The sequence below is a fragment of the Dromaius novaehollandiae genome, chromosome 7 (genome assembly GCF_036370855.1).
Source record: "Dromaius novaehollandiae isolate bDroNov1 chromosome 7, bDroNov1.hap1, whole genome shotgun sequence".
Classification (NCBI taxonomy): Eukaryota; Metazoa; Chordata; class Aves; order Casuariiformes; family Dromaiidae; genus Dromaius; species Dromaius novaehollandiae.
The window spans coordinates 8423022-8450760 of NC_088104.1; the positions used below are offsets into that span (position 1 = coordinate 8423022).

Here is a 27739-nt window from a genome sequence, read left to right on the forward strand (position 1 = left end):
AGGAAGCATGAGGTGTATTTACATTGTGCAGTGAAACACAGGCACCTGAACTAGAGCTGGTGTGACCACACTGTGCCAAGAGAGAAATGTCTGTCATTTACATGAGTGTAGCATTTATTGCTATATCTAGAAGAACTGGCTCCGATTCTCAGTGGTTTGCAGTATTTCTATAGTTTGGGTTTAACTTCATTGGAATTGATGTGGTAACAGTGATTTTAGGTTAAAAAAAGAAAAAAAACAGGTAAATAGCAGCAGAAATAATTTCTTTATAGAAGACTGAAGCATTAGGGACCTGGAAGAATGTCTCTTGAGAGGTCGAAGTATTAACTAGCTCTGCAGCCAAAGGACGACTCTTTGATCTGATAAATTCAAGGATGAAAGACTGAAGGATTTGGATATGAGTGATAGAACTCTGTTTGAGGAGATGGCGAGAAATACCAATGAAAAAGGAAAGCTTGAGAAAATAGAATAACAAAGTTTGGGCTCACAGCCTTGTGAAAAAGCCTTACAGAGCTTTTTATATACAGTAGGCTGGAAAAGATTTGAAACTAGGAACAAAGAGACCATCTCCTGTTTGGTTCCTCCTCTGTTCAGGGAAACAGGACTTTGCTTGTCCTAAAATAATAGAGTGTTGGCAGCCTGCTCAGGTCAAATGAAGTAATACTGCTTTTCAGGTTATGAAGCAATAACTCCATTGTTATGTTACAGAGCTACAGTCTTGAATTTCTATACGATGGCAGCAGGGGCTGAATATCTGCTGATGTCCTTAGCATCCATTGCTCGTAGGATTTTTTTGGCTAATGGGTTTTGTTTGGGCTTGTATTTTGGTATTACAAAAACTAGCTCTGTGCAGCATATTTAACATTGTGTTTCTTGACAGTTGCAGCTGGTGTTTATTATGTATTACTTTGTTGATGATACCGAGTTAAATTCGGTGTTTCCAAAGAAGCAGTCTGTCAACATCTTTCTTAACCCAGTGCCAGAGTAAATAGGAAAGCTTACTCATAATTAGCATGCTGCCAGAAAGCCAAGAGCAGAAAGCTCACATTTCTTGGACTGTTTTTTTGATTGCACATGTCAGACTCCAGCTATTTCTACCTTTATTACTGTAATAAGAAAAGTGAATTGTATCATGGCAAATAATTCATAATGAACTCCTGGCGCTCAATGTTGCTATGATATTGTACCTAAGGAGTGCAGATAAGTCTTTTATTCTTATATTTGTGAAGCCATCATCCAAAACATTGACTGTAATATTAAAATAACAGGAATTAGATAGAGTCCTGTGTGTCAAATAAGGGTGCAGATATCTGTCATATCTCTGCTTGCTGCTGAGAAAGGTTTTTGCGAGGTGAAAATAGACATTGCTATCCTCAGTGGGGAAATATCTTATTCTGGAATGCTCTTTCTTTATGATAAGATGATACTTTACTTGGAACAGTAGGTGGCTTAAATTATCTCTGTTCCTGTATTTATTTTGCATAGCTTTTCTTGCCTTATGCTGTATTTAAAAACAGTGGAGCAAGAACTGGGAAGGTGTTGCAATCTTTACAGCTTTGATGTTAGATGGCATTTAAAATCTTTGCCATGTGTCAGCTTACCTTTCATCTCCACACATTATGCCTCAGCTGTGGGAGCTAGATTTGATCTTACCAGAGTGCTTGTACCCATTGGTCAAGTGAAGAATGCTTCCACTGTTCTTAAATGTTATGGGCAGAATGAACTAGTATTTTCAACTATTTTGACATCTGGAATAGCACAAACTTCAGAGCTTGATCCAAGAATTCCCAGCTTCAGTTAGAGCTAAAACCAATCTCTTAGAAAGATACTGGATGCTTCCTTAGGGACTGCAACACTCAGAAGACCTCTCACAGCTTTCAGTACTCCGTTCCCATGTTTAATTAAGCTCACTGGGAAAGAAAGAAATCTTATTTCTAATCTGAATATATCTGGCTTCAGCTTGTGAGCACTCAGTTTTGTTGTGCCTTTTTTTCTGTCTGATGAAAGAACCTGGTGGTGGTTCATTGTGATTTTCAGTTGTCAGAGAACTTCTCCAGGAATCCAGTGTAATGAAGGGAGGAAGAGAAAAAGGATATTGTTCTGACAGCTTTCTAAGACTTTACGCAGTAGGGGTGAAATTTATGGCAGTGTAACAGTATGATACGACAATTACGATGCTTAAAAGCATCATATGAAGTGAATATGATATCAACAGCCTTTTTAGAGTACCCTAGACTTACCAGGCTACCATTCCCTTCCTTTGGTTTCTTTAGGTCCTGGGAACATACTTTCTGTCAGTTATCTTTTCACAGATACAGAGGACTGTGGGTGAGTGCTGGTCTTCAAGGTTAACCAACAGCTTTGGCATTCTTTCCCAGAATATGCCTTGTTTGCAGTTTTTGGTCAGAAGTAACCTCTTCAGATAAATGGGGCAAGGCAGCAAGTAGGCTTATCAGTGTCTTATATACTCCCCCAAACCAGTGGATATTTAGCTAGAAGGACACAGCTTTTAACAAAACAATTTTTCTTCTATAAGTGTGTATCTTCTTAGGCATGTGACCTTTGGAGAAGCCTATTAAGCGATCAGAAACCTTTCCCAGTTGCTTAGTAATCTTCTCTTCTGGAATTTAGACTTGGGAGACTGGTCTGCATAGAGCAGCAGCCATTTCTTTCTTTAAGTGTGCTCTGTTTAAATGGAAAGTTGACTATTGTTGTTTCTATACCTGGTGCCAGGGCCTTGGAATTTTTCTCCCCTGTAATTCCATGATTTTAGACCAATATGAGGACAAAAGATAGCAGACAAGATAAACAAGCCTCATGGTCAAAATAGAGTTTGCAGCCTGACTGAGATAGGCTGAGAGATCCCATTTCAGACAGAATTCACATGTTGTGCTTTGATACATTCCTTAAATTTTCACAGCTGTGTTACCAGTGTAGTATTTTTCAGGGAGATGAAAACTGTTTAAAAGGATGTGAGGAATAAAATAAATTAGAGCAAACATAAATCACCCCAAATTACTGGAAAGATTGTGACACAGTGGGGACTTTGGGTTTCTTTTCTGCTCAAAAATACGTAAGTACTGCTAGCTCAAGATGTAATTCATCTCTCAGGTTTAATGAAGCAACAAGAAGTGGATTCAAATACCTTGGAAACCCTTTAAAAATTGAAAAACATGAGTTTTAATTCCCCAGTGAAAAATCTGGGGAAATTAAATTCCTCATCTTGTGTGTCCATGATGAACAATGGTTTTCCCTAAAAAGTACTGAATCTGTGTACAAAGCAGAAACTGTGCTTAAGGGAGAATGATTAAGTAAACAGCAGGAATAAAACGATCTGAACAATTCTATGTAGAGTAAGCAGACAGCCACCCTGAAAGTACCTTAAGCAACTCTCCTTTGCCATAGTGTTCCCCTTGTCAGTATAGATATCTTATGGATAAATATTCCTTTGACACCTCCTTCTCCTGAACTTACTTTCTGGTGCAGCTCATTTTTGTTAGCTAGGGGGAGTACAGATATGTACATAGCATCCCTCTTTAGTTGCTAGGGAAAAATGTCTGGCTTCATGAAATGATACCTTAGTACTCTACGCTGCTTTACTCTTTCTAATCCTAAATCTACCTTTGCTCTGTTGTCTCTTGTGTCCAAATCAAGGGCACTCCAGAGCCTTCATTGCACCGGTGAATTTAGCTTTGTGGTGGTCACTGGAATTGCCCTTTTTTGTACTATCCTCTGCAAATTCTGTAATGAACCATCACCATCTCTTGCAGAACCATGTCTGCTGGCTAAAGGAAGAAGGCAGGTCTTGTGTGGCTGGTGAGCAAATGTGAGGGCTTGGTTTATCCTGAATTATCCTGAAGACTTCTTTCTTACTGAGAAAACGTAATGACAGGTGCGAGCCTGGAACAGAGTGAACCTCTGTTTCTGAAGTGATTGAATCCCCTTCTCCTCTCTTGCTTATGTTCAGATGACACTGCTTAAGAATATGTATCCCAGTTTTTTGTCATGGGCTATTTGTCATGCCTTACTTAAGTTACATTAAGTATATGTGTGTTATTTTTAGGCATGCAATATGGGGATCATCATGTTTCCTACTTCTGTACCCAAAGCTTAAAAGAATTGGAAATAGCCTTTCATGGGAAAAAATAGCTCTGTCATACTGCCAGGTTAGGTCTGACCCTTCTTTTTTTTTCCTGTCTGATTCACAGTAAGACAGCATACTGATCTGTATGGTTGCAAGGTATTTTCTATCTTGGTTCACCGTAAGAAAAAAAATGAAGCTTTTCAGTATTTGTACTGTATTTAAATTGTTATGTGCAGATTGGCTCTGCTGTATTGGTTAGCCTTACTAAATGAACACTGTCTATTTAGGTGGTGTTGAATGAAAATAATCCTCTCAATTCAGACCCAACAGTATCAGTCACATCTGAAGAAACTGGATAATTTTATCCGTGCCTTACACGGGAAAGAGTTTTGATGCACAGATGGCAAAATCCACGCCTACCCACAGTTAAGGGCAAACCTCTGTGGCTGGAGGAAAAAATCTTTTGTAAAGAGTGAATGGAATAAGTAAGTGATCTGGAAAAATGTCAAATACGTAGAGATTTTCTACAAACTCCGAATAGCTGCAGACTGGACTCAGAGTTCTTGTTCAGTTCTAAACCACCGTGAGTGGGACCTCATGTGACACATGCATGTCCCTGTTACCAGTGCAGTATAGTTTGAAAAATAAGTGTTCACCTACGCTTGAGTATCTATTTTATAGGAGAAGAAATACAGCTTTTTTTTAACCATACTCAAAATCTCTAAAGCAATTTTTCTCTAAAATATTTAGCCAAATACTGCATTCAGGTACAATACTGGTACAAGTTTTAGAGTTGCTTCCCTAGGCTGACTCATTAGACTGCATCATTTCTACATAAATCCATTATCCTATGTTCAGGCAAAGAAAAACAGTCAAGCAATCATAAACTTTGCTCTTACTCAGGCAGAAATGCATGTGTGCATACATTTATATACACACACACACAAAATCCTCACACATAGAATTTATATTAAATATGAAATAGCAAATGTGTATATTTATACATTCTAAAATCTGTTTCTAAAAGTGTGGCATCTGTAGACTTGGCAATGATTTTACTGGAGCTAGATCCAAAATCTATTGAATTGATAAAAGTCTTTCCTTTGACTTCACTGGTAGTTTATTAGGCAGTATTTGTGTATATTGCCTAGTATTCACAAATATATACTCGGAGTATAGTGTTGTCTTGTGCTGGAATTTAATAATCGCCATAAAAATTAGTATTACAGAAATTCTCATAAGGCTTTAATTTCCATCTTCAGAGGAATGAAAGAAGCTCTGATAACCTCTTTCAGCTGTTCAGGCTAGGAACATGATCATCACTTCACAAGCCCTGAGGATGATTATAAAGCAGGCGTACCAGAAGTACAATTGTACAGTCTGTACAGACCAGGAAGCAGAAAATAGGTCGTAAGAGTTTTCAGAATCTTGTAAGTTGTAGACATTTCAATAAGCTTTTATTGGCAGATATTTAATACCTGGAAAATCAAATTATTTATGGAACTGTTGCCCTAGTTCAGCTCCACGTTTTTAGAGGATGTAAATACCCTCGTTTCCAGCAAGTAGTGAAACTCCTGAGGATAATAAAAGTTTGAAAAGGTCAGTAGCTTTTCCAGCATGAAATGGATCTCTAGCATAGCTCACCTGAGTCCTCAAATATAAACAGCATTTCCCCTGTATTTTGTGGAAGATGAGGTAAGACCATGTGAGGACATTGTACATTTTCTTTCTTGAGAAGTTTGCTTTCAATGATGATTTGGAATATTACTTAAATGAATCCTATTTGTTTCATAATCTGCACCCCCAACCCCCACATGTCAAGAAAAAGCCGTGTCTGTAATAGTGCTGATCCAGGTTCTGGCAGTGGGAGGTAGATTATGGGACACGCAATGAACAGTGAGCCTGCTTATTTCCTGTGCATTTTGCAATGATGCTATTCCCTCTTCACTCTGCAACAGGCAGGTGTAAACCCTCTGGACAGCTGTGATTCTGTATAGTTTGGTGTTCAAGCCCTCATCAATAACTAAACCTGGTAATAAATAAGCTACACCACAAGCATAAGGAAGCAATGCAGCTGTCTAATTGGACATGAAGTTTCAGCTCTAGCTGTAGAGCATGAGAAAAAAGCAGGGAAACTCAAGATGAGGCTGACATTGCATTATCTTTTACTGATGTATTACAGTAATACACCACAGTGGTTAGTAGTTGTTCTTTTTAGTAGAGGAAATTCTTTAATGAGTTTATGAGGCAGATTTTACAATCTTCATGGTTCTGGATATCATCCTAATAATAAAACTTGTGGCTAGGATTCTCTCTTCTCTGCAGTATTGCAACATGGGCAGCAAGGAGCAAATCCTCATGAACAGCTGCATTGTAGTTCTAGTGTCTGTTTTGAAGATAATTGGCAGCAGAGCTGGGCTTATGGCATAGTGTGCAGTTGGTCTGAACAGGCTGTGTCCTCTTGCCACTGAAGAAGAGCTGTGGGTCTTGGGAGCACATGGGTTGCAGTAGAGACTGGGGAAAGAGAAGGCAAAGAAAGGCTGTCACCTGCAACATCCCAGCCTTCCCTTAGCTGCCAAAATGCTAGCAAACCAAAATGACCTCTCTCAGCCCCTTCTGTCCAAAATGTCCTCTGACTTTTTCCCATCATATGTTCTTTATCCACTGACTTTTCTCAGTCCTCTTCCATTTTCTCTACCCTGCTCTGTTTCATCCCTGTCAGCTGGAACCTACTGATCTGCCACCACAAAATAGTTTGTTGGTGAGCGAAAGATGAACTTTGTTCCACCAAGTTCTCATCCTTTGAGTATCAGCATTCAATTTTTCCTATACTTTTGGGAAATCTTGGGCTGGCTCTGACTGAAATTTTATACCTAGCTACTATAATCAGACTGCAAGTGCTGATATAATACAAATATTAAATGAGGGTAGGCATAGCTCTCTTTAAACAGGCTAATTGCCTGTCGTCAGGAAGATGATATGTTACAGAGGAACTGTGGTACAGATTATTGTAAGCTCCAAGGTACTAATTAAGGAGCATTCACAGAATGGAATTTGTATTTCATTACAGGAAGAAAGGATGAAAACAAGAGTAGCAGCAAAATGAAGAAGAAAAGAAGTGCTCCTCTAGCGTGGCTAGACATAGAAGACGATTCAGAAAAATGTAGAGAGAGATACAGAATTAGAAAGTGAATGAACACTGTATTTTCAAAATGTATTTTCCTAACTCCTGACATAGTAAAAACCTCTTGGGCAGTTGCCTTGCAGCATTGTGCCATATGACTTTCCCTATGTGATCCCATACACGATCACTCGGTCTGTCACCCACTAATACTAAAATCCTTTCAAATCATCTGGAAACAGGAATCAGCATATTAGTGTTTTTTATTAAATTAATTAGTTTTATCATTTATTTTTTTCCTTTAAACCCCAGAGGATTTATTAGTAGGTTTATACAGAGATTAAATCCTGTATCCTGCATAAAATTGATTTGTTCAGCTTTGCTGAAAAAGCTCACATTGTTCCTGGGCTTAGAGCTCATATTGCACATATTGGCCTGCAGCACATTTTGATGATGGCGTACAGTTCCTTGCAGAGTAATAGTTTTAACACTACTTCTTAACTCCAGCAGTGAAAATGACCTGTAGAGATTTTAACATTTCCCTTTCTGTGGTCTGTTAGGAGCCATTAGTGCTGAAAGATCTTGACAGAGCCTGCAGAGATAAAGATTTCATGAATAAAACTTCATAGGATCATAGGATAATTCAGGTTGGAAGGGGCCTCAGGAGGTCTCTAGTCCAATCTCCTACTCAAAGCAGAGTTAGCAATGAGATCAGAATAGGCTGCTCAGAGCTCTAGTCGGGTATTGAATACCTCCAAGAAGGAAGACTGCACAACCTTTCTGGGCAAAGTGTTCCACTTGTTCTCCTGCTGAAAAATTCGTTTCTTTTTGAAAAATCTATCATGTTAAGATTCTTAAAACCAAAAAAAAAAAAAAAAAAAAAAAAAATTGAGAATTAAAATAAATTAGAGTATTCTGGCCCTTGGAAGATAACAGAAATATATGTAGTGAATAGGAGTATCATCATTTATTTATAGTATCATAGCAAACAGAGAATTGAATGGGGAACTGAAGCCTGTTTTGATGGCAGCTTTGCAAACATATAAGAATATCATTTCTACCTGAAGACAAATATTAGTAGAAACTCCAGTGTTTATAATTACTTTTCTTTTGGTTCTCTTTGGCATGTTCCACTTAGTAGCTCTACTGAAATTATTATAAATGTTTTACGTGAGTAAGGTAAGCAAGGTTCTTTACACTGCAAAGTGTAAAGGTAATCAAAAAAACCCAAGTAATCCAAGTAATCAAAAAAATGAGGTGATCCAAGGTACAGCAATGGATGAAGACGGTTGGTGAGCACAACACTGTATGAAAAGAGGAAAGGAGAGAGTCATATTGATTGAAACACTGTGTAAGTAACATGGTTAAGGAAAGCTTTGGGCCTAATTCGGGTAGAGTAGTGTATACTGTCTCTAAGGAACGCCTGAAGCATTTACACATTAGTACCAGGAGCAAAGACCACAAAATGCGGATCCTTAAACTAGTGATGTAAGATGTGAAGCTCAGTATTATTGGGGAAAATAAAAATGAGGTGAAATAGCAATAAGAGCTGACTTGTAGATATTGAAGGATACACACTTTTGGAAAAACGTGGGGAAATTTAATGAATGTGAGCCTTATACAGTATAACACAATCCAAGTTAAAAGATACAAGAGGGGATAAGATGGATAAAACAGAATTGACCAAGATTATCTGGGATTTCTTTGGGGTGGAATTAGGAATCTGTTGTAACCTAAGGCAATAAAAAGAGATATCTGTAATGTTATTAGAGAGAGAAATTCTGTTGTTTTAGGAAACTTCAATTTCCCAACTTCAATTTAACATGGAGAAAAATGTTAGAGGGTGTAAATAGACTTGTATTAGAGCTGAGCCTGTATGAAAGGAAGGAGTGTATTACTGTCTACTGCAGACGTCAGTTTGTGATCCCTGATCCTCACAAACTACACCTTTAAATCTCTTACTAAAAATAAATATTTGGAGATAATTTGTTTTTCTGTTTAAAATGTTATTGTAACTGTGTTGCAAGTATTTATAAATTTGAGCAACTTTTTGCTCTGATTCCATATGCAGTGCCACACTGAAGCAAATGCTGGACCTTTGTGAGCAATTCCAGTGCCTGAACAATGACAACATTGAGAGAACTATGCGGTATTTACTGTCAGCGGTCATTTCAGAAAGACTAAGCCTAATAATATATGCAACACCAAGAAATACATATTTTTGGCTTTGCTTTTTTTCTTAAATATCTGGAATTTCTTTTGAAGTCCATAAATGATATTAAGAAAAGGAAATACCATCTGAAACTGATGATTTTAGTTATTGCTTGTTACATTATTTGGAGCCAAAATGACAAAATCATTTAATTATACATATCATTGTTAAACAGGGAGGGAGGTTAGGTTTTTAATATTGCATTTTAGATGTATCATATATTCACAAAACTGGGAAGTAATTAGACTGCTGATGACAATCTTGTTTTATTCCACATAGTGTCATTAAATTTCATGGACTGTTTTAATGAACCTGAAGTATGCTGGTGAAAATCATTCCAGGATGTAAGAGAAACATTGCCAAGTATATCAGAATCTTTCCCCCTCCACCCCCCAGCCCAAAACAACTGTGTCTTGAGCTGTTAAGAGAAAGTTAAAACATTTTTACAGAATATATTTATATGCATCACTGATTATTTCTGAATCCTTAATTCTATTGCACCACTTCTGCTGCTATTAGAGCAGATTGACTTGAAAGGAGTAATTACCCAAGGTTTCATTACAAACCCTCATTGGTACTGTGTCGTTGCGTTCTGTTTGCCAGCAAGATAGTGGGATGATAATTAAGAAGGGAGTCATTTTGCTGTAGGTATTTTATAGCAGTCAAATGATTTGAGAAAAACTGTTCTCAGTCACCCTTGAGAAGCTTAGTCCAGATCTCTTTTGAGGTAGTATATAGCAGGGTTTTTTTCTTTGGCTCTATATGTAACATTTTATTTATTTATTTATTTATCTATTACAAAATATTATAAAGTAAATAACTGAGAGTCCAAATCTGCAGCCTTGATTCAGGTTGACTGCTGCTTGCACAGATGAGCAGTCCCATTGGCGCTAATGAGTTTATACTCATGAAAAGAGTATGGCAAGAGATGCAGAAGGTAAAATTGCTGAATTACTTTGAAGATTAATCACCACAGAGATCTGGGCAAGGTTGGTATTTAGTTCTGTGTTTGAAATAATACAGATTTTACTCTTACCACTACCTGTAGGGAGCCCTAACAAATAATTATGAATGCAAGACACCGTTAAAGACAAATCCACGAATTAGAAGGGTGTTTTGCTGTGTCTGCTCGATGCAAATGACTTGGATAGTTGCATCTTTTCTCCTTAGGAAATGAATTTTGTGATAAGAAGGAAAAAAATTTTGATTGATAATTTACTAATAGTGGCTAAAATTTTCACAATTTGTGGAGATGGAAAACCCTGAATCTTAGTATTTTTTGCAGCTACCTGTTTAAAAGCCATTAACATATGTAAAAATATCAACTTGTTGATACAGGGAAGGACTATCAGATGCCTACAGTGAAGGATTTCCTTTTATAATTTCCATATGAATTGTGAGAATTTGTCATCAAAATGAAGAATTGTGTCAATTACAGCTTAGTACAGGGAATATGTTAGGGAGAATGAGGTAGCAGCTGAATGTTTTGTGATACAGTTACATTGATCTCCAGATCTTGACTGTTGTGACTGCAGGAATCCAGGGCCAGCGTAATGGTGAAGGGATATTTGTAGTTGTAGTCCCCGCTTTTAGAGAAATGCCTCTGAGGAATTGTCAGGTTGTAACACAGCTAGATCCAAGCTCTGGCTTAAAGACATGGGTTTAGCTTTTAGGATTCGGACATAATCATGTTTTTGAATTTCACTAGAAATGGACTGGGAGTGTTTGAAGCTCAAATTCTATATACATTCTTTGGCAGTTTAAAAAAATCCAAATAATTGCATTCTTAATGTCTGAGGCTGCAACATGACTGATATAACAGTATGTTGTATTTGTGACAAAGTTATCTTGAGAACCTGACAAAAGCAATGAGTCTGTTATTGAATACAATGAATTATACTTTATACTATCGTCAGGATTTTCAGATAAAAATGCTGCAACAGAAATATATCATGAAGTATCTTCCCCAGATCTAGATCTACTACTAAGCCCTACATCAAACTGAAGAAGACTGGGTAGTTTCACTGTTGAATTGTAATATTTAACTCTTTGTAGCAACTGCTTGATGACATAATTTATAATTTTCACTGCTCTTACATTCCAGGTGCCACCTTTGCATGTTGGAGCTTTAGCTGACCTAAAAGTTGATTATTGTTCGGATGTCCTTTCTGTCTATTATTCTTTATTCTGTCTATTATTCTTTAAGCTGTACTTCATTCTAAAAGATTCCAGAAAGCTTATTTTTTCTGTAAGTCAAACAATGATCGTCTGTTATGTTTTAAAATAATTTGACTAAATTCCCTTTGTTCCTCTGCCTCTATCTTTTTAGGAGATATATAAGCTTTTACAGGCAATATGTTATACAGAACTGAAAGAGAAGTCAGATTCATCTATTATTCTATTGCCTGTCAAACCTGTAGTAATCAATTATTTTGCATTATCGATAACTTATATCTCTAATGAGATAGTAGATATTTAGTGGACTGCTTTATGTATTAACTCATGTAGAAGTAGCTGTAAAATAAGCACAGGTTTTTATTGCTACTTATTTTTATTATTATTTAGTGTTTCTACTCAGTATGGTACTTTTAATGTTTTTTTCCAAGATTTAAAACCAGGTAGGGCAATACTGCAGCTTCTCTTTAAAAAAAAAAAAAAAAAAAAAAAAAGAAAAAGAAAAAAGTATAGTAATATCAAAGCGATATGCAAGTTCATCAGCCTAATTAATAGAGTGTTATTTGGTAAACCATTTGAGCATGTCATGTAAGATCTGTGGGGTAAGACCTAAGTAACAGTGCTCTATGTGAAATAGGGTAGAAATATATATATATATATTTAATTGATGGTTTGCTTGCATATGGCAACAGAAAAATGCTGTTTTTGTCTAGTCTCAGTGCCCTTTGAGAATGCCTTTTTCTGCCCCGTTCTCCTCGTTCTTAGTGAAGGGAGACTTGTGCTGACTAGGGGCTATGCAAAAAACTTGTCTCGAGTGCAGTTGTCAGGAAGTCGTATCTGTGAAGGAGCGTGGTGGCAGAACAGAGGCTTAGGCCGGGAGCTGGGGGAGTGAAGGCTTTTAAACATATGTTGGACATCCTATGGAAAGGCTTGGCAGGCGCCTGGGAGCTGCTGCCTTGCAGGCAGCGGGGCTCCAATGGAGCAGCGCCTGGACACAGCCCTGTGTTTCTGTCTTCCTCCAGATGATGTGCAGAGAGAGGTGGTTTTGACTGCCAGCCCCTTGCCAGCATGAGTCTTCTCCATGTGGGCAGACCTGAGCTAGGATCGAGTTGAGCTGATCTAATACTGCCAGCAAGACCTGACCTTATAGAAAGTCTTGCTTGATGAACAGTGGACAGAAATTGAGAACACAATTTCCCATAGGTGCTAGGAGATGTGAGTGATACTGATAGTGACGTAGGTGGAGATCTGTGCCTCACAGGGGTCGCTGGGCAGAGAGTATGCAAAAAGATACTAGTGGTCTGAAATATGAGGGTATTGCACACATCACCAGTTACTCCAGTGTGTGTGAATTGGTCTCGGTGAATACGGCAACTCTGGAGGTTGAGGAGTATATTATAGAGTTTGCTATGGTGATTCCAAGCCAATGCTATCTGGAAGATCATCACTAGGTTTTCAGTCAAACCTCACTTCTGTATAGCTCCTCTTTCATTATTTCGTTTTTATAGGCAATTCTGAGTTGACTTGAACTTGTTCAGAAATGGCAGTTGGCTCATCCAATTTAGCAGAACATTATTAATGAAGTTGCATTTGCCTGAAACCCTGGCACTAACACCCTTCATTTGCAGCTGGAAATGTTTTATTTAGTTGCAAAATAGTTGAAGTAATTGTTAGCAGATGGCAGTTAGCAGGCTTGTATTAAAGTTTTTGTTATCTAATGGCTTGAAAATAAAGCAAGGTTACAATAACCAATTGCAATTTGGTTATTATGTGCTGCAGTTAAAAGTTAAGATTAATTTTGGGGGGTTACTTACTTTGCACATTTTCAGTTGAGTTTTGCATGGTTTGCAGTCTATAGAATGTGTTTTTCTGGTAAACAAGGTTAAAAGAAACCATGCAGTATTTTTTTCTCATGGTATTGAAGATAAGTTGGTATACTCAGGAAAAGAGGAGACATATATTTTAGCTGTTACAGTACTGTGCCATTACTCATGAATTTTGCATGGCTGCAGACTCTGAAAGCCGGTGTATAAAGGAGATGCTAGCCTTGCTGATATGATGACTCAGTGCTGATTCAAGCCTCACACTGCATTTCTCTCTGCTATTAATACTCCTGCCACTCTGTTGTTAACTTCTTCCTTTTTTCTTTCTTCTTTTAGCTGTTTCAGGTTAAGTAGGTGTATGGGAATTCTTTTGACACAGTAAAAGCTGATCTGGGGAACAGGATAAGCAGCTTGAGAGGGCTGAAGTTGTTACTTGTCTGCTGGCATAAGCAGAGGTGCAAGACTCCTGCTGTTCTGCTTGGGCGGTAGGAGGGTTTACAGGGATCAGGCTAAGCCCAAACTGTCCAAACTGTGTGAAAACTGTATTCAGCAATGGTCAGGGCAGGCACCTGAAAGGAAAGTTCACCTATCTTCCTCAGATGATATATAAAGGAAAGAGAAGATATGATAAGGGAAGGTGATCATGTTTCACTGTTTTCGCTTCCCCACGCCCGTAGCATTAAACAGTGTGTATTGACACAAGGAAGTTCAATCTATTCTTTCCAACACATGGATTTATGGTCTGCTTGGTTTAAGCTGGCTGGGAATAGTAGTAAAAGTTTTTCTGTAAGTGTTGATTTTAAATGAAATGTCAGCATATTCTTGCATGAAGTGTATGGATCTTGTTTCTACCTGTCACTGGCTTGACAAGTGACTTAGGCAAGTCAGCCAACTTCTGTGTGCCAGTTCTGTGTTCAAATTATGTAACTCTTGCATTTGTCCCAGGTAAATGAGTAGAATTTTTGGTACATGTTTTTGCTTCCTTATCCAAAAAAGTGAAATAGTCATTACAAGAGAATCTACCTCAAAGGATTGTGCAGAGAGTCCACCCTGCGAGTTTCTCCCTTTACCCACAGGTTGCAGGCCAGATTTTTGTTCTTGTGTTTTAGTCTAGGGGTGGGACTTAAGGGTAACTGGACTGTTTTGAGCTTTTTCTGCCTTTTACAGCAGGTTATGTTTGAGAAAATGAAGGGCTGCTGCAATTTGCCTGAGACCAGGCATAGCAGAGTCATGCCAACATGCGAGGAATACCTTGGTCACACCAGTGCTGAGAAGGGTACTAGCCTCCACGCTGTCTGTACTCCGTGGTGTAAGGGCAGCCTCTTTACTTAGAATTTGCCCGCGGGATTAGGTAAACTTTCCACAGTGCATTTTCGTGTTCCTTGTGCTGGTGGATAAAATGACCCGGTGCTCACCTGCACCACTGCTTCAGTTGCATGTTTTGACCTAGGCAGAGCAATGCCAGTCTGACTGCAGTCCCTAGATTGAGCTTGACGTGAGCGTTACAGCGGTACTGCCGACCACCAGATGGCCTGATGTCTGAATTGTTAAAAATAGTAGCATGCTACTGGGATAAATATAGCATCCTTAGACTGAGCTAACAGATAGGTACCGGGTGGTGAATACCAAAGAGAAGAGAAAATGTATTTATAGAAATAATTTCTTAAATATTTAATGCTTTAAACATTAAAAATGCTCTCGCTCTATTTCTATCGACAGTAAATTTTTCTATTTACTAGTAGAATTTTTATATAAAGTGCTATTCGTAAAATGGAGTTACAGGTATATTGATACTGTAGTAGACTGGCTATTATTGTTTGTAAAGAAATCAAAACCTTATTAGTTAACAGCAAGAGGAACTCCATCTCAAACTAGTAGCAGACTGTATGTTGAATCAAAAACACAAGATTTTTCTTTAACTATGAAGTTCTGAGTATGCTTTGTGAGCTTTGTAAGCCCCCTGTTTTACCTCCTTCCCATGCAAAACATGGGAAAGATTCTCTGTTACTTCATCTTTTGTTCACCTTCCCATTTGTTTGCTTTTTTGTTTGCTTTTTTGTTTGCTTTTTGTAAGAGCTTCCACATTGTAAGCTCTATGGAGCAGGGTCAAGGAGTCTAATTCTGTACAGTTCTTAATACAATGAGACATCCTTATTTGTGTCCTTTAGGTATTGTGAGACCCTTGGACAGCCTGTGAATGGATGCATCTAACCTGCTAGATTTTTTTTATTAACTGCATTTAAAATCATTTTTTCTTGGAGATTTGGGGAGGAAACAGAGGTTTCATGTTCCATTATGTTACTATTCAGATTTACCAAATATCTGCCCTGGCTCAGTACAGAGAATGAAGTTCCCTTGATTATGTCTAATGCCAGACCCAGCGAAACAGAGAAAGAGAACAGAGAACCAGTCTTCTGGAAGCCTGATACATCATCAGGAGCAGAAGAGGCACGTCTTTCCTTGTCACTCAGGGGACCAGAAATATCCATGTGCTCTGTCCTGCCTTTTCACTTACAATCCAGATTTTAAGAAGTGGAGAAGAACTGTAAAATTCTCTTCATTGTCTTATCTCAAGTCCCTGTCTTTATCTTCCTAAGCTTTTCTACCATTAAAATTCTGTTGTGTGTTATCCATTAGCAGTGGAGAGTTAACAACTCCAAATAATTTCTAATGTTTCTTTTTTCCTTTTTTCCCAGAGCTTGTGTGATCTTGGGTGTCATATTCCTGCTGTCATCTATATGTATTGTGATCAAAGCCATCCATGACCTTGCAAAGAAGGTGCTTCCAGAAGTGGTAAGGTGATTCATATTCTTTAAAATGTTCTTTTTATTCCCCGCACCTCCAGTGAGACTGAGAAAGGGCAACATCTTACAGGGAGCCCCGTTGAACTCAGTGGAGCTGTAGCGGGTGCAGATCCTGCCTGGCTGAACCTCACTGCAGGTCTTAGTCTTCAAGCAGCATTTTTTTTCTTGTGTGACGCTAGTATTTAGGGATCCCTAGTGCTTAGGGATTTTTTAAGTATGACTCTATCCTTTCTTCTCCTGAGTTGGTGTTACAGACCAAATCTTTCTGAACACAAATTGCCTAAAACTTTTATACAGGACTGTAGGAGTTCAGTGACACTGAAAAGGTCTCTAGCCTTAATGAAAGTGGCGGAATTGAAATCCTTTTTATGAGGAGAATGTTTCCACAGTTTACTACTCCAGTCGCTTCAGTATTTTGTTTTTAAATTGGAAAAATGTATTTTTGGATTGTATTTTTTTTGTTTTCCAGCTCTTGCCTCCAATTCCAGAGCCATGTGCAAGTAGCAGGAATGAAACAGGTGAGGGGAGCATGCTGGGTGAAAGAGCTGGCTTTTCAACTGGCTCACCATGGAGCATTACAAAAGGCTTTTCTCTTGCTCTCTGCTTTCTTTTGGTATGGAAGCCAGCCCCTACCTGGCTTATAGAGCAGCTCTCCCCAGCAGCCTTTCTCTCAGCTCTGCTCTGTCCTGTCCTGCTTGCTTCCTTCCAGTAGTGGTTATTAACTTCCCTGAGCTCTACTCATCCAAACCAGCTACTCACTGGGAGAGCCAAATGGCAACATTTTCTCTCCCAAGAGACTCTTCCTAACTTTCACTGGACCAGTTTGTAATGTGCTCAAACAAATGAGGCTTCAGTTCAGCTGTAGTATATGCAACCAAACTTATACCTTTTGTATTCAGCCTTCATGAAGTTTGGTCCATTTGCAAGCGCAAAATCAGGGCTTGACCCCCAAGGACCTTTCCCATCACTGGAGAAAAACCTCAACTCCTTGCTTTCAACCAGGAGATGGAGGCAGAGCTGGAAAAATGAAATTTCAACCTGTTACCCACTTATAGCAGTGCAAATGACCTACTGGATGGTATATTTTATTGAAACTTTCATGAAGCTAGTCAACTACAGAAAATTATTTTTAGTAGTTTAGTGAAATTTGGGCAATGATGAGTAGCATAGCAAAAGCACATGAGTTAATGCATTACTGAATTGCAGTTAGATGCATTGTTTGGCTGCAGGTGGTTTGGATTCCCTTTGCATGTTACCTTTCCTCTTTCCCACTCTTTGTAATTTACTGCCTCCTGAGCTCTGCCAACATAACAGCACATATAGTTGCTCCCTAGCCTGCTTCTGTCAAAATGCTTAAAAACTGTTAATAGTCAGTTCTTAAAGTTAACTAAAACATCTTGACAGAACCAGGTTAGGGAGTGAGCATGGATGCCATTGTGCCAGTGAGGCTGAAGGAGATCCTGCTAACGTGAAGGGAGACCCTACAGAGATGGCCAGCTAAAAACAGACAACCTCTTAAATTGGCTTTACCCAAACAGTGCATCTGGTTACAGTTTGAATCCTCTTTAGTGAGAAAATGAAGTCTAAATATACAGTCTTGACTGTGTGAAGCAGAAGTAAGCTAAGAAGTGAGGCTGCAGTGATAATTGAAACACTCATTTGGTGGCTATATGGTAGCGTAGATCAGATTAATTTGGATGCCTCAGTCTAATTCTTTGTGGGCAAATGCCCTAATAATTTCAACAGTGGAGTCAAAAATTGGGAATGTGTGGAATCTGTATCTCCTACTTTCATCATTAGAGGTAATTTCTGCAGATGAGGGTCTTGTTTCTTAAATGGAAAGAAACTCCTATTGTTTGCAGCCTCAAAGTTATCGATGACTCTCAGGCTTGTTTACTTCCTCATTTTTTAATTTTTAAAATGTCTTTACAGAAGAACAAAATTATGAAGTCGGAGCTATAGAAAGTTATCACCAAAGGGCAAGTCCCACCAAATTTCAAGTGTCTCGTAAGAACAATTTTTACAGATCCCTTTTGTCACAGACTACCTTGGTTTCAGACTTTGGTGGGATAAAAAATATGTCAAGCAGGTAAAGTTAGGGTGGCTACTACTTACATTTGACCCAGTATCAGGATAAATAGGTAGTTTTCTTCCTGTGACATCAGGCTGACTGGTTTTAGTCATGTATGTGCTCAAGTAATACCAGCTGTTGGGAAGATATATCTGGCAGGGCACAGATTGTGGCTGACTGGTGGCAGGGTGAATGCCACATGTGCACACCGAGAGAATTCGCAGGCCTTGGAAGTCTGCCTGGAAAGTAGGCTAGGACACGGGGGGAAAAAGGATGGTATGTTCAGCGTCTCTGAAATGACATGGCAAGGATTCTCTTTTCAAAGTCTTTCCATATTTCACTGCCTCTCACTGTGTGAAAATGATTCAGGTAAAGGTTGGGTGGCAGGTGAAAGACCTGTGTGTAAGCCAAGAATAACATTGTAAAAAGGGGAGAAAGAGAACAGTGTTACAGCAAAGATACTGCTGCCGGCCATGGCCAGTGGATTATTATGCCTAAGAGTTACTGCACTAATAGTACTTGGGGGAAAAGGGTGTTGTTTGATTGAAACCTTGTCAGTTGCTCAAACTGTGGTTTGAATCTGATGCCGATTTTCTGTTTGCTCAGTGCTCCTTTAGCTGCTCTGTTCCTCAGTAGAAACAGTCCTTCTTCCCGGTTGGTTGGGTCTTTGCTGGTCAAGTATGTTCTCAGCTAGTCTGCAGCTGCCCAGACAGTACCATTAGTGTCTTAGAGGAACAGAAACCTGCTCAGGTGAAACCAATAGGGGAAGAAGTTTCTGCCTCTACTGTTTTTTTTAGGGTGATGGCAGCTACTTCTTGCAGCATTGATGAACAAATAGCTGATAAAACTGATTTCTGTAATATCAGGTAATGTAGCTACAATGTATGGACACATATGGAAATATGTTGATTGGAACAGCACTATCTGCTAATGGCTTTTTGCATAGCAGTGCGTAGTCAGTTCTGCATCAAGATAATGACTTGAAATAGTTTGTAGTGATGATTCCCGTAGTACAGGGGTGTCATGCATGTGTGGTACTCTGATGCCAGGGAAGTTATCCTAGTGATGTAAGCAAGAATAGACCATCAAGACCAAGGAAAGGTTAGAGTAACTCCACTGGTCTCCAAACTAGTGTAAAACTAGCGTTAAGAGCTCCGTATTGGATTGAAGGGATGTGTATATCAGCATAATTTTCACATAGGAGTCATAATAGCATGATCTTTTTGTGCAGTTTATGTCTAAATTATTCTTTCTTGATGCAAAGGTCATTAAAGATCTGGGTGCTTTCCAAAGCATTTTGTGAAATTTTAGATGTGTAACTCCAATTTTAGAGGAAATAACGTAGCTAAAACCTAACTGGAAAATATTCCTTTTGGTGTTTAGATGTTGAACAAAAAACTAGTATTGTCTGTCTGTCTTGAAGACAGAAACAGTTTTGAATGTGTTGCTCTACTGTTCATTTGGGATTCAAGATTAACATGAGTGTTTGTATAAAGCAACATGATTGACTACATCTCTGTCAGAACTGTGAAGTGCCTTTTTTATATCTTGTTTTGTGGTAAACTTCAGTGACTTTGTCACAGTTAAAAATAGGGAGCAGTTATAGTTTCTCTGAGTTCATTTTAATTTACATAAGTTTTGGAGAAAACAATTTATGATATGGACAAGTTTCATTGGAACAGAGCAAGTATCTATTTGTTAATTGTAAGCTGCTATGGTTGAAATGCTAAAAGGGTAGTCTGTCACTTCTGAATCATTCTGGATCAATTATACAGAGCTGTTTGTATTTCCTGTTGCATATAAGATGTGTGGGTCACTTATTTGTCAGTGACTTATATGCATGTGGCATGACAGATATTTCCTTAGAAAGAATTTGTGAGCTTTTTAGAGACTGCATTGTCCTTGAAATGGCTCTCAGAAGAGTTGTTTTTATGAAAATACTACTAATAAAAAAAGGATATAAAATTCACATGACTAAGAAATCATTTGAAATGCCTTTTCAGATGTTTTAAACATAGGTTTTATTTTATTTATGCGGACATAAAGAAACAGGAGTCTTTGGTATTTTTCTCTTTTCTTATGATGATTTCAGCCATAAGTCTGAAATCTAAGACCTCATAATCCTTGCCAGGGTTCAGAGAATCAAAAAGAGAATGACAGATTTACACGTTAATGGAATTTCCAGCTTTGGTACCCGATCTTGTAAGGGGCTTACATGTCCACAGTTTCTTGTTAGGCTGCAGAGAGGAACTAATTAATTTTCAGCACTGGAGCTCAGGGTCAGCAAAGTCCGGCACTCTTCAGTCACCTAGCTGAATTCTCTTTTATTCCATGCCAAATGTGATTTAATTGAAACAAGCTGAGTGACAGCACTCCTGATCTACATTGGTATAAAACAGAGGAGAATTAGAGCTACTGACTTTCTGCATTTTTCAATACTCTTTCTCCTCCCTTTTCTCCTTCGTTTGTTTTACCTCTTCCATTGTGTTGAGTAATAATAAGTAGTGTATAGAGTATATCACTACACAGTCAACACAGGCAGTGTTTTTAATAATTCTTTTAAACACTTCAAAACCTTGGGAAAAACAGAAGTGCTATATTCTCTCTCTAGTTCCCTTGCTTGATATGCCAAGGACTGTAGTTACCTTGGAAATAACCTATAAAGTAGGATATCAATGAGTAGATTAATTGTTTAAATTACAGGCAGTTTTAAATGAGAAATGTTTGTCTGTGCAATTTTGATTCCTGGCAGTTGGTATGTTTTGTATGTGCAAGTGCAACAGTGGCCTTGCTGGGTCAGGCTAAAGGTGGCGGCAGCGCTGCCTCCTGCCCTGCCGATGGCAGATGCCTCGTCTCCCCGCCTCTGGCAGGCTGAGTCTCGGCTAGCTTCACAGCCAGCGGTGTCATAGCTTCTGATGCATTTTTCCTTCTAAGAATTTGTCTAAACACTTTTTAAAGCCATGTACAGTTTTAGTATCCACAATGTCATATGAGCCTCTAATTACACACTGTTGGAAGAAATACCTTCTTTTGTTTTTGTTTTTAATTTACCACCTGCCAGTTTGTTTTTTTGCCACTATACTTCTTGCCCTATAATTCTTGTACTGGAAGAGGTACTTTGCCCTATTAACCTTCATCCCATCCAGGAGTTTATCTACGTCCCTTGTATGCCCCACTGGTCTCCTGACAGCAGGAGAATCCTTGTCTATTTAGTCGTTCATCACATGGAGATGGTCTGTGTCTTTGATCATTGACCTTCTTGGTACCTTTCTCTTTAGTTCTGTCCTCATTTTCAGATGGGGAAACCCTAAGAGCCCACAGGATTCAAGGTGTAGTCATCACAATGGACTTGCATAATGTCATGTTAATTTTTTCAAATTACTGTTGAGCACTGAACTGATATTTTTGCAGAACTTTTGTAACTGTGATTCTTTCTTCTGCACTTAACAGTAAGTTCAGAAATAGTCACTGTTACGTAAAGTTAGGCTTTTCCCTGTGTGCATTAATTTATATTTATATAATAATTAAAAGGAAGCCTGCCCTGAAGAATGATATCCTGTATCAGGAGAGTTGGCCAGTGAATTAATTGTATCCTTACTATATAATCTATGCTTGTATTAATTATACACTTATTGATATCATGGGGAAAAGACTTTTCTCTTTAAGTAATCGAGAAATATATTCATCCTAAGTGTTCAAAATAGAATCCCTTGTGCTACAGTAGTGTTTTCAATATCTGTGATACGGAGCAGTGACTTGCAACAACTGGTCCATAGAATTATATTGTTCATTGTGTTTTTAAATGAATTAATTTATGAAGTCATGAATTACAGAGTTAATGGTAAGGCAGAGGTTGTTCTAGGAGAAATACTGCCGCTGAAGGGATCTGTTTGTCCAGAAAGTCCAGAAACCACCAATTTTGAGTATCTGTAGAGAGAAGCATAATGGCTTTTTTTTCTCTCATTTATGACAGTATGAATAATGAAAAGAATCCTGCAGCTGAACTTCCTTACATACTTAATTCAAGTACTGTCCTGGCAGGGGGTGGATGTATAATTCCTCCTGTATTCTGCACTTCTTGTGACAACTTGTATCAAAACAGAAATTCTCTGTGTAGAGGGCAGTCACATTTTTGGAAGTTTGGAAATGACTTTTGATGGGCATCAGAAAATGTATGGTGGGTCTCTGGTTTTTGGACACAGGGATAAATGATGAGAATAAAGTTTTCATATCCCTTCCAGAGAGGATCTGACTTTCATCTAACCTTACCTTGATTTTGCAGAGATCAGTTTCCTTTGGAGACAGATTTGTGTGGGGGTGTAGACGTAGTCTCTGCATGCATCAACACATACGCACAAGTCACTTTCTTTATCAATCTCTGACCTCTTTTCCCATTTGCCTGCAAATGTTTTAATTAAAGCTTTTATATTTTATCAATTTAGAAATGTGATGACATTTTACACTTGTCTTGGAAAGTGTTGTTTTTGACGGAAACCTTACTGTTTCTCTCCTATTCTTACCATATAGCTAGTATGCTTAAATATTTGGGTTAGATTTCCTGAAGAAAAGTAGGTGTACGTGTGCTGTATAGAGCACTCGGAGTGCACCAACACCCTCCTACAAGCATTAATATTGTTTAAGTGTTAACGCTATCTTGGACTTTCTATGCATGTGCTGTACAGTTGATCTGCTCAAACACTGTGAATGTGTTTGCAATGAAGAGTAGCTCTGAACACGCTATTGTACACCTGAAAATCTTGAGCAAATACAGAAAGATTGGAAACTGCTTGAAAACAAAATTTTTAACTAAAGAGAGAGACACCATTAATGTGTGGTAACCTTATAGCTACAGATTTCGCTTCTTCCTTTGTTCTTTTCTTATTTCTTATACAGCCATGAATCTTTATCTTTTCAGGGTCTACTTCAGCATGACATGCGGCAGCTGTTATTTCAGTTTCATATCCTTGACTCCTATGGAAGTTTTTTTCACAGCTCAGTTCATTTTTTCTTTTTTCCCCCCTTTTCTTCTTTTTTGTTCCTAATACTTTGTTAGAATAGTTAGAAGAGGTAGGCCAGCTGTTCTTTCCGAGTTTTTTGGAATTAAGATTTCTAAGAGTTTTAGCTGTCTGTCACTACATCTGACTTTACTAAGTTAATCAACATTTGGCATTTGGAATATAAAACCTTTGCTCTGTTTACCCTCCCACTTAATTTCAAATGAATCCTCCTCTGATCGTGCAATTTAAGAATTTTTTCTACATCGTGCCTTTCTGTAATAATTACATATGGATATTGAACCTGAAATGGAATCACTTCTTGTTGGTTTAGAAATGAGTTACTTTTTCCTAGCTATCAGATTCAGACTGTTTCCTCTATTGTTATTCATAGTATTTGTTCTCCAACCTATGTTGGCCATAATGAGATAATTCCCAGTAGGAAAAGGAATTCCCATTCCTTTATTAATGTTTCAGAGAGCTCTATCCATATCCAGTACTGACCCTGAAGATTTGGTACATATTCTTGTCTTTGAAATATGGGGAATAGTGGTAGTCCATAATGTTGATGGCATCACGTTTGGATTTCTGTGTAAATTTTAGTAATTTCTTCGTGTTTTGTTGGTGTATTGAGAAATCAGTTGAAAACTCAAATTAAGCTTAGGTTTCAAGCATTGTTTTGCGTTTGGTTTTGTTAGTGTTAACCCTTGACATTTCTCTGATAGAAATCTTTTTTCATTTGCCTCCATACCTTCTTCATGTCAATTACTATATACTCTTGGGTAATATAAATGCTTAAATGTAAAATGGTGTATTTTATTTCTACTCTTACCACAAAGAATTTGCAAACATTTCCCTGTTTTTTGAGAAGGGTAAAAAAAAAAAAAAAAAAAAAAGCCCCTCCCAGCAAAACTGAGAGTGACTGTTTTAATTTCACCTGGGGTTGTAAATCAATACCCATTTACTATTCAGTTACTGCTTGCATTTCCCTAGATAATAGTATAACACATGTAATGTCAATGCAGTTTGGCATTTGTGCTCATTAGTATGGCAAAGGACACTTTTTTTGTAAGAGTAAGCAACCATTATGCCATGTTTCTGATTTGCTACAGCACAAAGAAGGAAAAATATAATCAGTTTGTACACAAAAGACATGCAGCGTATCAGATGTAGCTCCTCCCATGCTTTTATAAATGAAATCATAGGTAATTGCATCATACACTCTTGATTAGAATTGAAAAGGGAAGCTAAGGATGGCACAATGTATCTTTTTTGAGTTCTAACTTATTTGCTAATTTAATCATTTATAATAAATATGCTGATATTTAATGTATTTAACAATGTCAATAGATGAATTATAGGTCAATAGCAATGTAGCAAATGTGTGATTATATACACGCATAGAGTACATATCCTTATGTGTGTTTCCCTATATATTTCTTACAAATATGTATATATAAAATTAATTACCTAGCATTTCAAATTGATGTAGGTATGCATTATTGTATGTTAGAATATGCACTCAGTGTCCTTTTTTATAATTATTACAGTAATATTATGTATGGTTTGGTGTTTGGCCTTAAAGAAGTAATGTAACCCAAAACTCTACATGCTTCTTAAAGGTCCGTGAGAACGCTGGGGGGGCTTGGACAACAGTGAAGTGTAGCGGACGTTTTTTTTCCTAACTGTGACTTAGTAGCTAGTTCAAGTGATCGATGAAAAGTCTTGTTTTCAGATCTTACGAAGGTGACAGGACTTAAAAGTTGTTGGCAAGAATTAGCCACTTACGTGGGTTATGTGAAATGGATTGCTGGTCTCTGTCCCCTGCTAGCTGGAGAAATGGCAGCCTTGCAAGAGGGACGCTTCTGAGGCTGTGAGCAAACACTATTTAAAATTATGCTTTACAGCTGTCTGATAAAATAGAGGAATTCTGGGAAAATGTGACTCATGAGCGCTCCGAAAGTTTTAAGCAGACCTTTTGCAGGAGTCCTGAGTTCACCTGAGAGAATTCCCTGGAGTTTATGGCTCCTCAGTTCTGGGCCACAGTGTCCCCAGCGAGCAGCATTCACAGGACTGCGCCCTTGCTATTGATTCCTTGAGAAGTATTCTCCTCTGCGGAATTGCTCTGTCACAGCACTTCAGCACTACGCATACAAGTTTAGATGTTCACAAGACTTTTTTTTTTTTGTACTAATAATAGATCTTTATATCTCCGTGTGAAGAGAATAAATCTCCTACTTGAGTCGGACACTGGGCTGTCGCTTTTGTTTTCTGACAGTGAAAAGCAATTAAAACTCTTGTCCCTTTTGAAGTTAGCTGGTGAGATAGACCCTCTGGCTTCCCAGAAGCTCCCTCTGGGCAGATTACATGAACTCTTTATTACTTGGAGAAAGTGTGATGGAGATTTGGATTTTTGGTAAGTGTTTGTATTAGAAACATCCCTATTTATATCTATAGACCCAATCCTTTGGGGGAAGAGGGGAGAAACCAGCCCTTTCTGCTTATGTAACACACTCCACAGAGTGCCTTGTTAGTGGTGCAATAGCCAGTGTGCCCAGGTAAAGCGTGAGCTCCTGAGAAACCTGGAGGAGCAGGAGGCTGTGGCGAGGTGTGAAGGTGGCGATGGGGAGCACAGTGGTAGCCTGGCCAGCAACACAGCAGGCACCGACAGGCCCCACGGGGGGCGGGGACTGGTCACCTGAGCTGAAGAAGGGTCATCGTCAGGACCTGTGACAGATGGTGAGTTGTAGAGATGGGCAAAATAACAGTTAAGAGCACAAACTCAGTTCAGTTTGGGCTAGTCATAACATAACTTTTGCCAAGAGCATTGGTAGCAGTCTAAAAACACATCCCTACCTCCTCAGTCAAGGTGTTTCATTTCATTTTATCCCTTCATCCCTGGGCAAAAATCAGCAGAGACCTGCTACCCCACCATGAAACACTGTCTTCTCTGAGAAGGGGAAATGTGGGATGGAAAAGGTGGCACCAGTAATTCTCAGCTCCTGAGACAGTGAGTAGGTGATGCAGCCTTTGGCAGGTTCACAGGGGAAGCTAAGAAAAGGGAAGAGCTACAGAAAGAAGCCTGCAGCTGTTGGGGAGCAGCTGTTGACCAGGGGAAGAAGCTTGTTTTGGTGTCCCAGTAGAATAAACTACCAGGGAGGGAAAGAGAGGAGGAATGTACAGATTTTAATGGTGATTTTAGATGTGCTGTGGCCGCTGGAGAGGAACACAGAACACGTTTTCTTCCTCCAGTACTAATTAGTACCTTTTTACCCGACACTGCAAACCTAAGGTGAAATGATAATATTTTTGCATCTAAAAAGTGGGAATGAAAAAGACTGTAAACAAAGCATGGGGGAAAAAAAGGAATTGGTAGAAATAGGAAAAAAAAATCAGAACAAAATATTAGGGAGAGTTAGAAGCATTCTAGGAAAAGACTAGGACCACAAATTGGCTAAAGTTTAGTTACTAGGCTGGGTATTATATTAAAATATCTGCAACTACTAATCCAGGCACTGAAGCATCCTCCATGGCTTTTTTTTAGTTTCTGCAATAAATCTAGAAGAAACCAGAGTCACAACCTTATTAACAGATTTTCCTTATGCCATAATAAGATTGCTGCTATTTTTGGTGAGATTGCTGAAACCAGGGACAGAGCTGTTGTCACATTTTCGAAGACGGCTCTTCTCATCTGTGCCGGTGGGGACAATGCATGTGGATAAAATGCAGGAAAGCTGCCTGCTGACTTTTGTTTATTCCTTCCCTTAGACCAAGTAGAAGATCTTCAGTGTTTCTTCATCCTAAGAAAGCTTTCTTTTGGAAAATGGGCACAGCATAAAATCTTGCATAAAATCAATATTAAACTGGGACGTTGCAGCTGTCAGAGAGTGCTGTGTAATGAGATGGCAGTCCGGGATGAGAATCCACGTAGCTTTATACGCAGTGTTGTTTTATACATGAAGCCATCTCGTAAGATAGATGTGTCCATTAATTAAGGTCTCACGTACAGGGTAGTAGTAATGAGGGAATATGATTAAAAGAAATGGAAAAGGAAAGAGCTTTATATACCGCACTGCTAAGCCTTTATCGTATGGAAATGATCAGAATTTAAATTTTTATCATCTGTCACAATTTGCTGCTGCTGCTTTAATTAAAATAACACCAAGAATACATACAGTGGGTCTGGCTAGATTTGCCTCGTGCCCTTAATGACTGTCAGATGCTAAGGCAAGGGTTACAAAGAGGCCAGGACTGAGGGAAGATCCTGAGGGAGATGGTGCCAGATGGTCAGGCTAATTTTATTAATTTAGATCTCCATTATGGCTTCTCTTTTCTTCATTTCTCCAAAGGATGAGTTAGTTTAATGGGAATCATTTCACAGCCACAGCATGACATGTTTAACTCTTAGATCCCTGCAGTGCTGCAGCAAGGTACGTGTGTCAGTCGTGGGGGCTG

The 27739-nt window shown here is 38.5% G+C and overlaps 1 protein-coding gene across 2 annotated transcripts in view; it reads left to right on the top strand.

Moving 5' to 3' along the window:
- Positions 1-27739, top strand: part of TMEM163 (transmembrane protein 163) — a 114116-nt gene that overhangs the window by 72891 nt on the left and 13486 nt on the right. For both annotated transcript variants that reach the window (XM_064514624.1, XM_026108751.2), the window contains one exon: positions 16112-16208. In XM_064514624.1, the coding sequence (XP_064370694.1) occupies positions 16112-16208 (97 nt within the window). The remainder of the gene's footprint in view (positions 1-16111; positions 16209-27739) is intronic.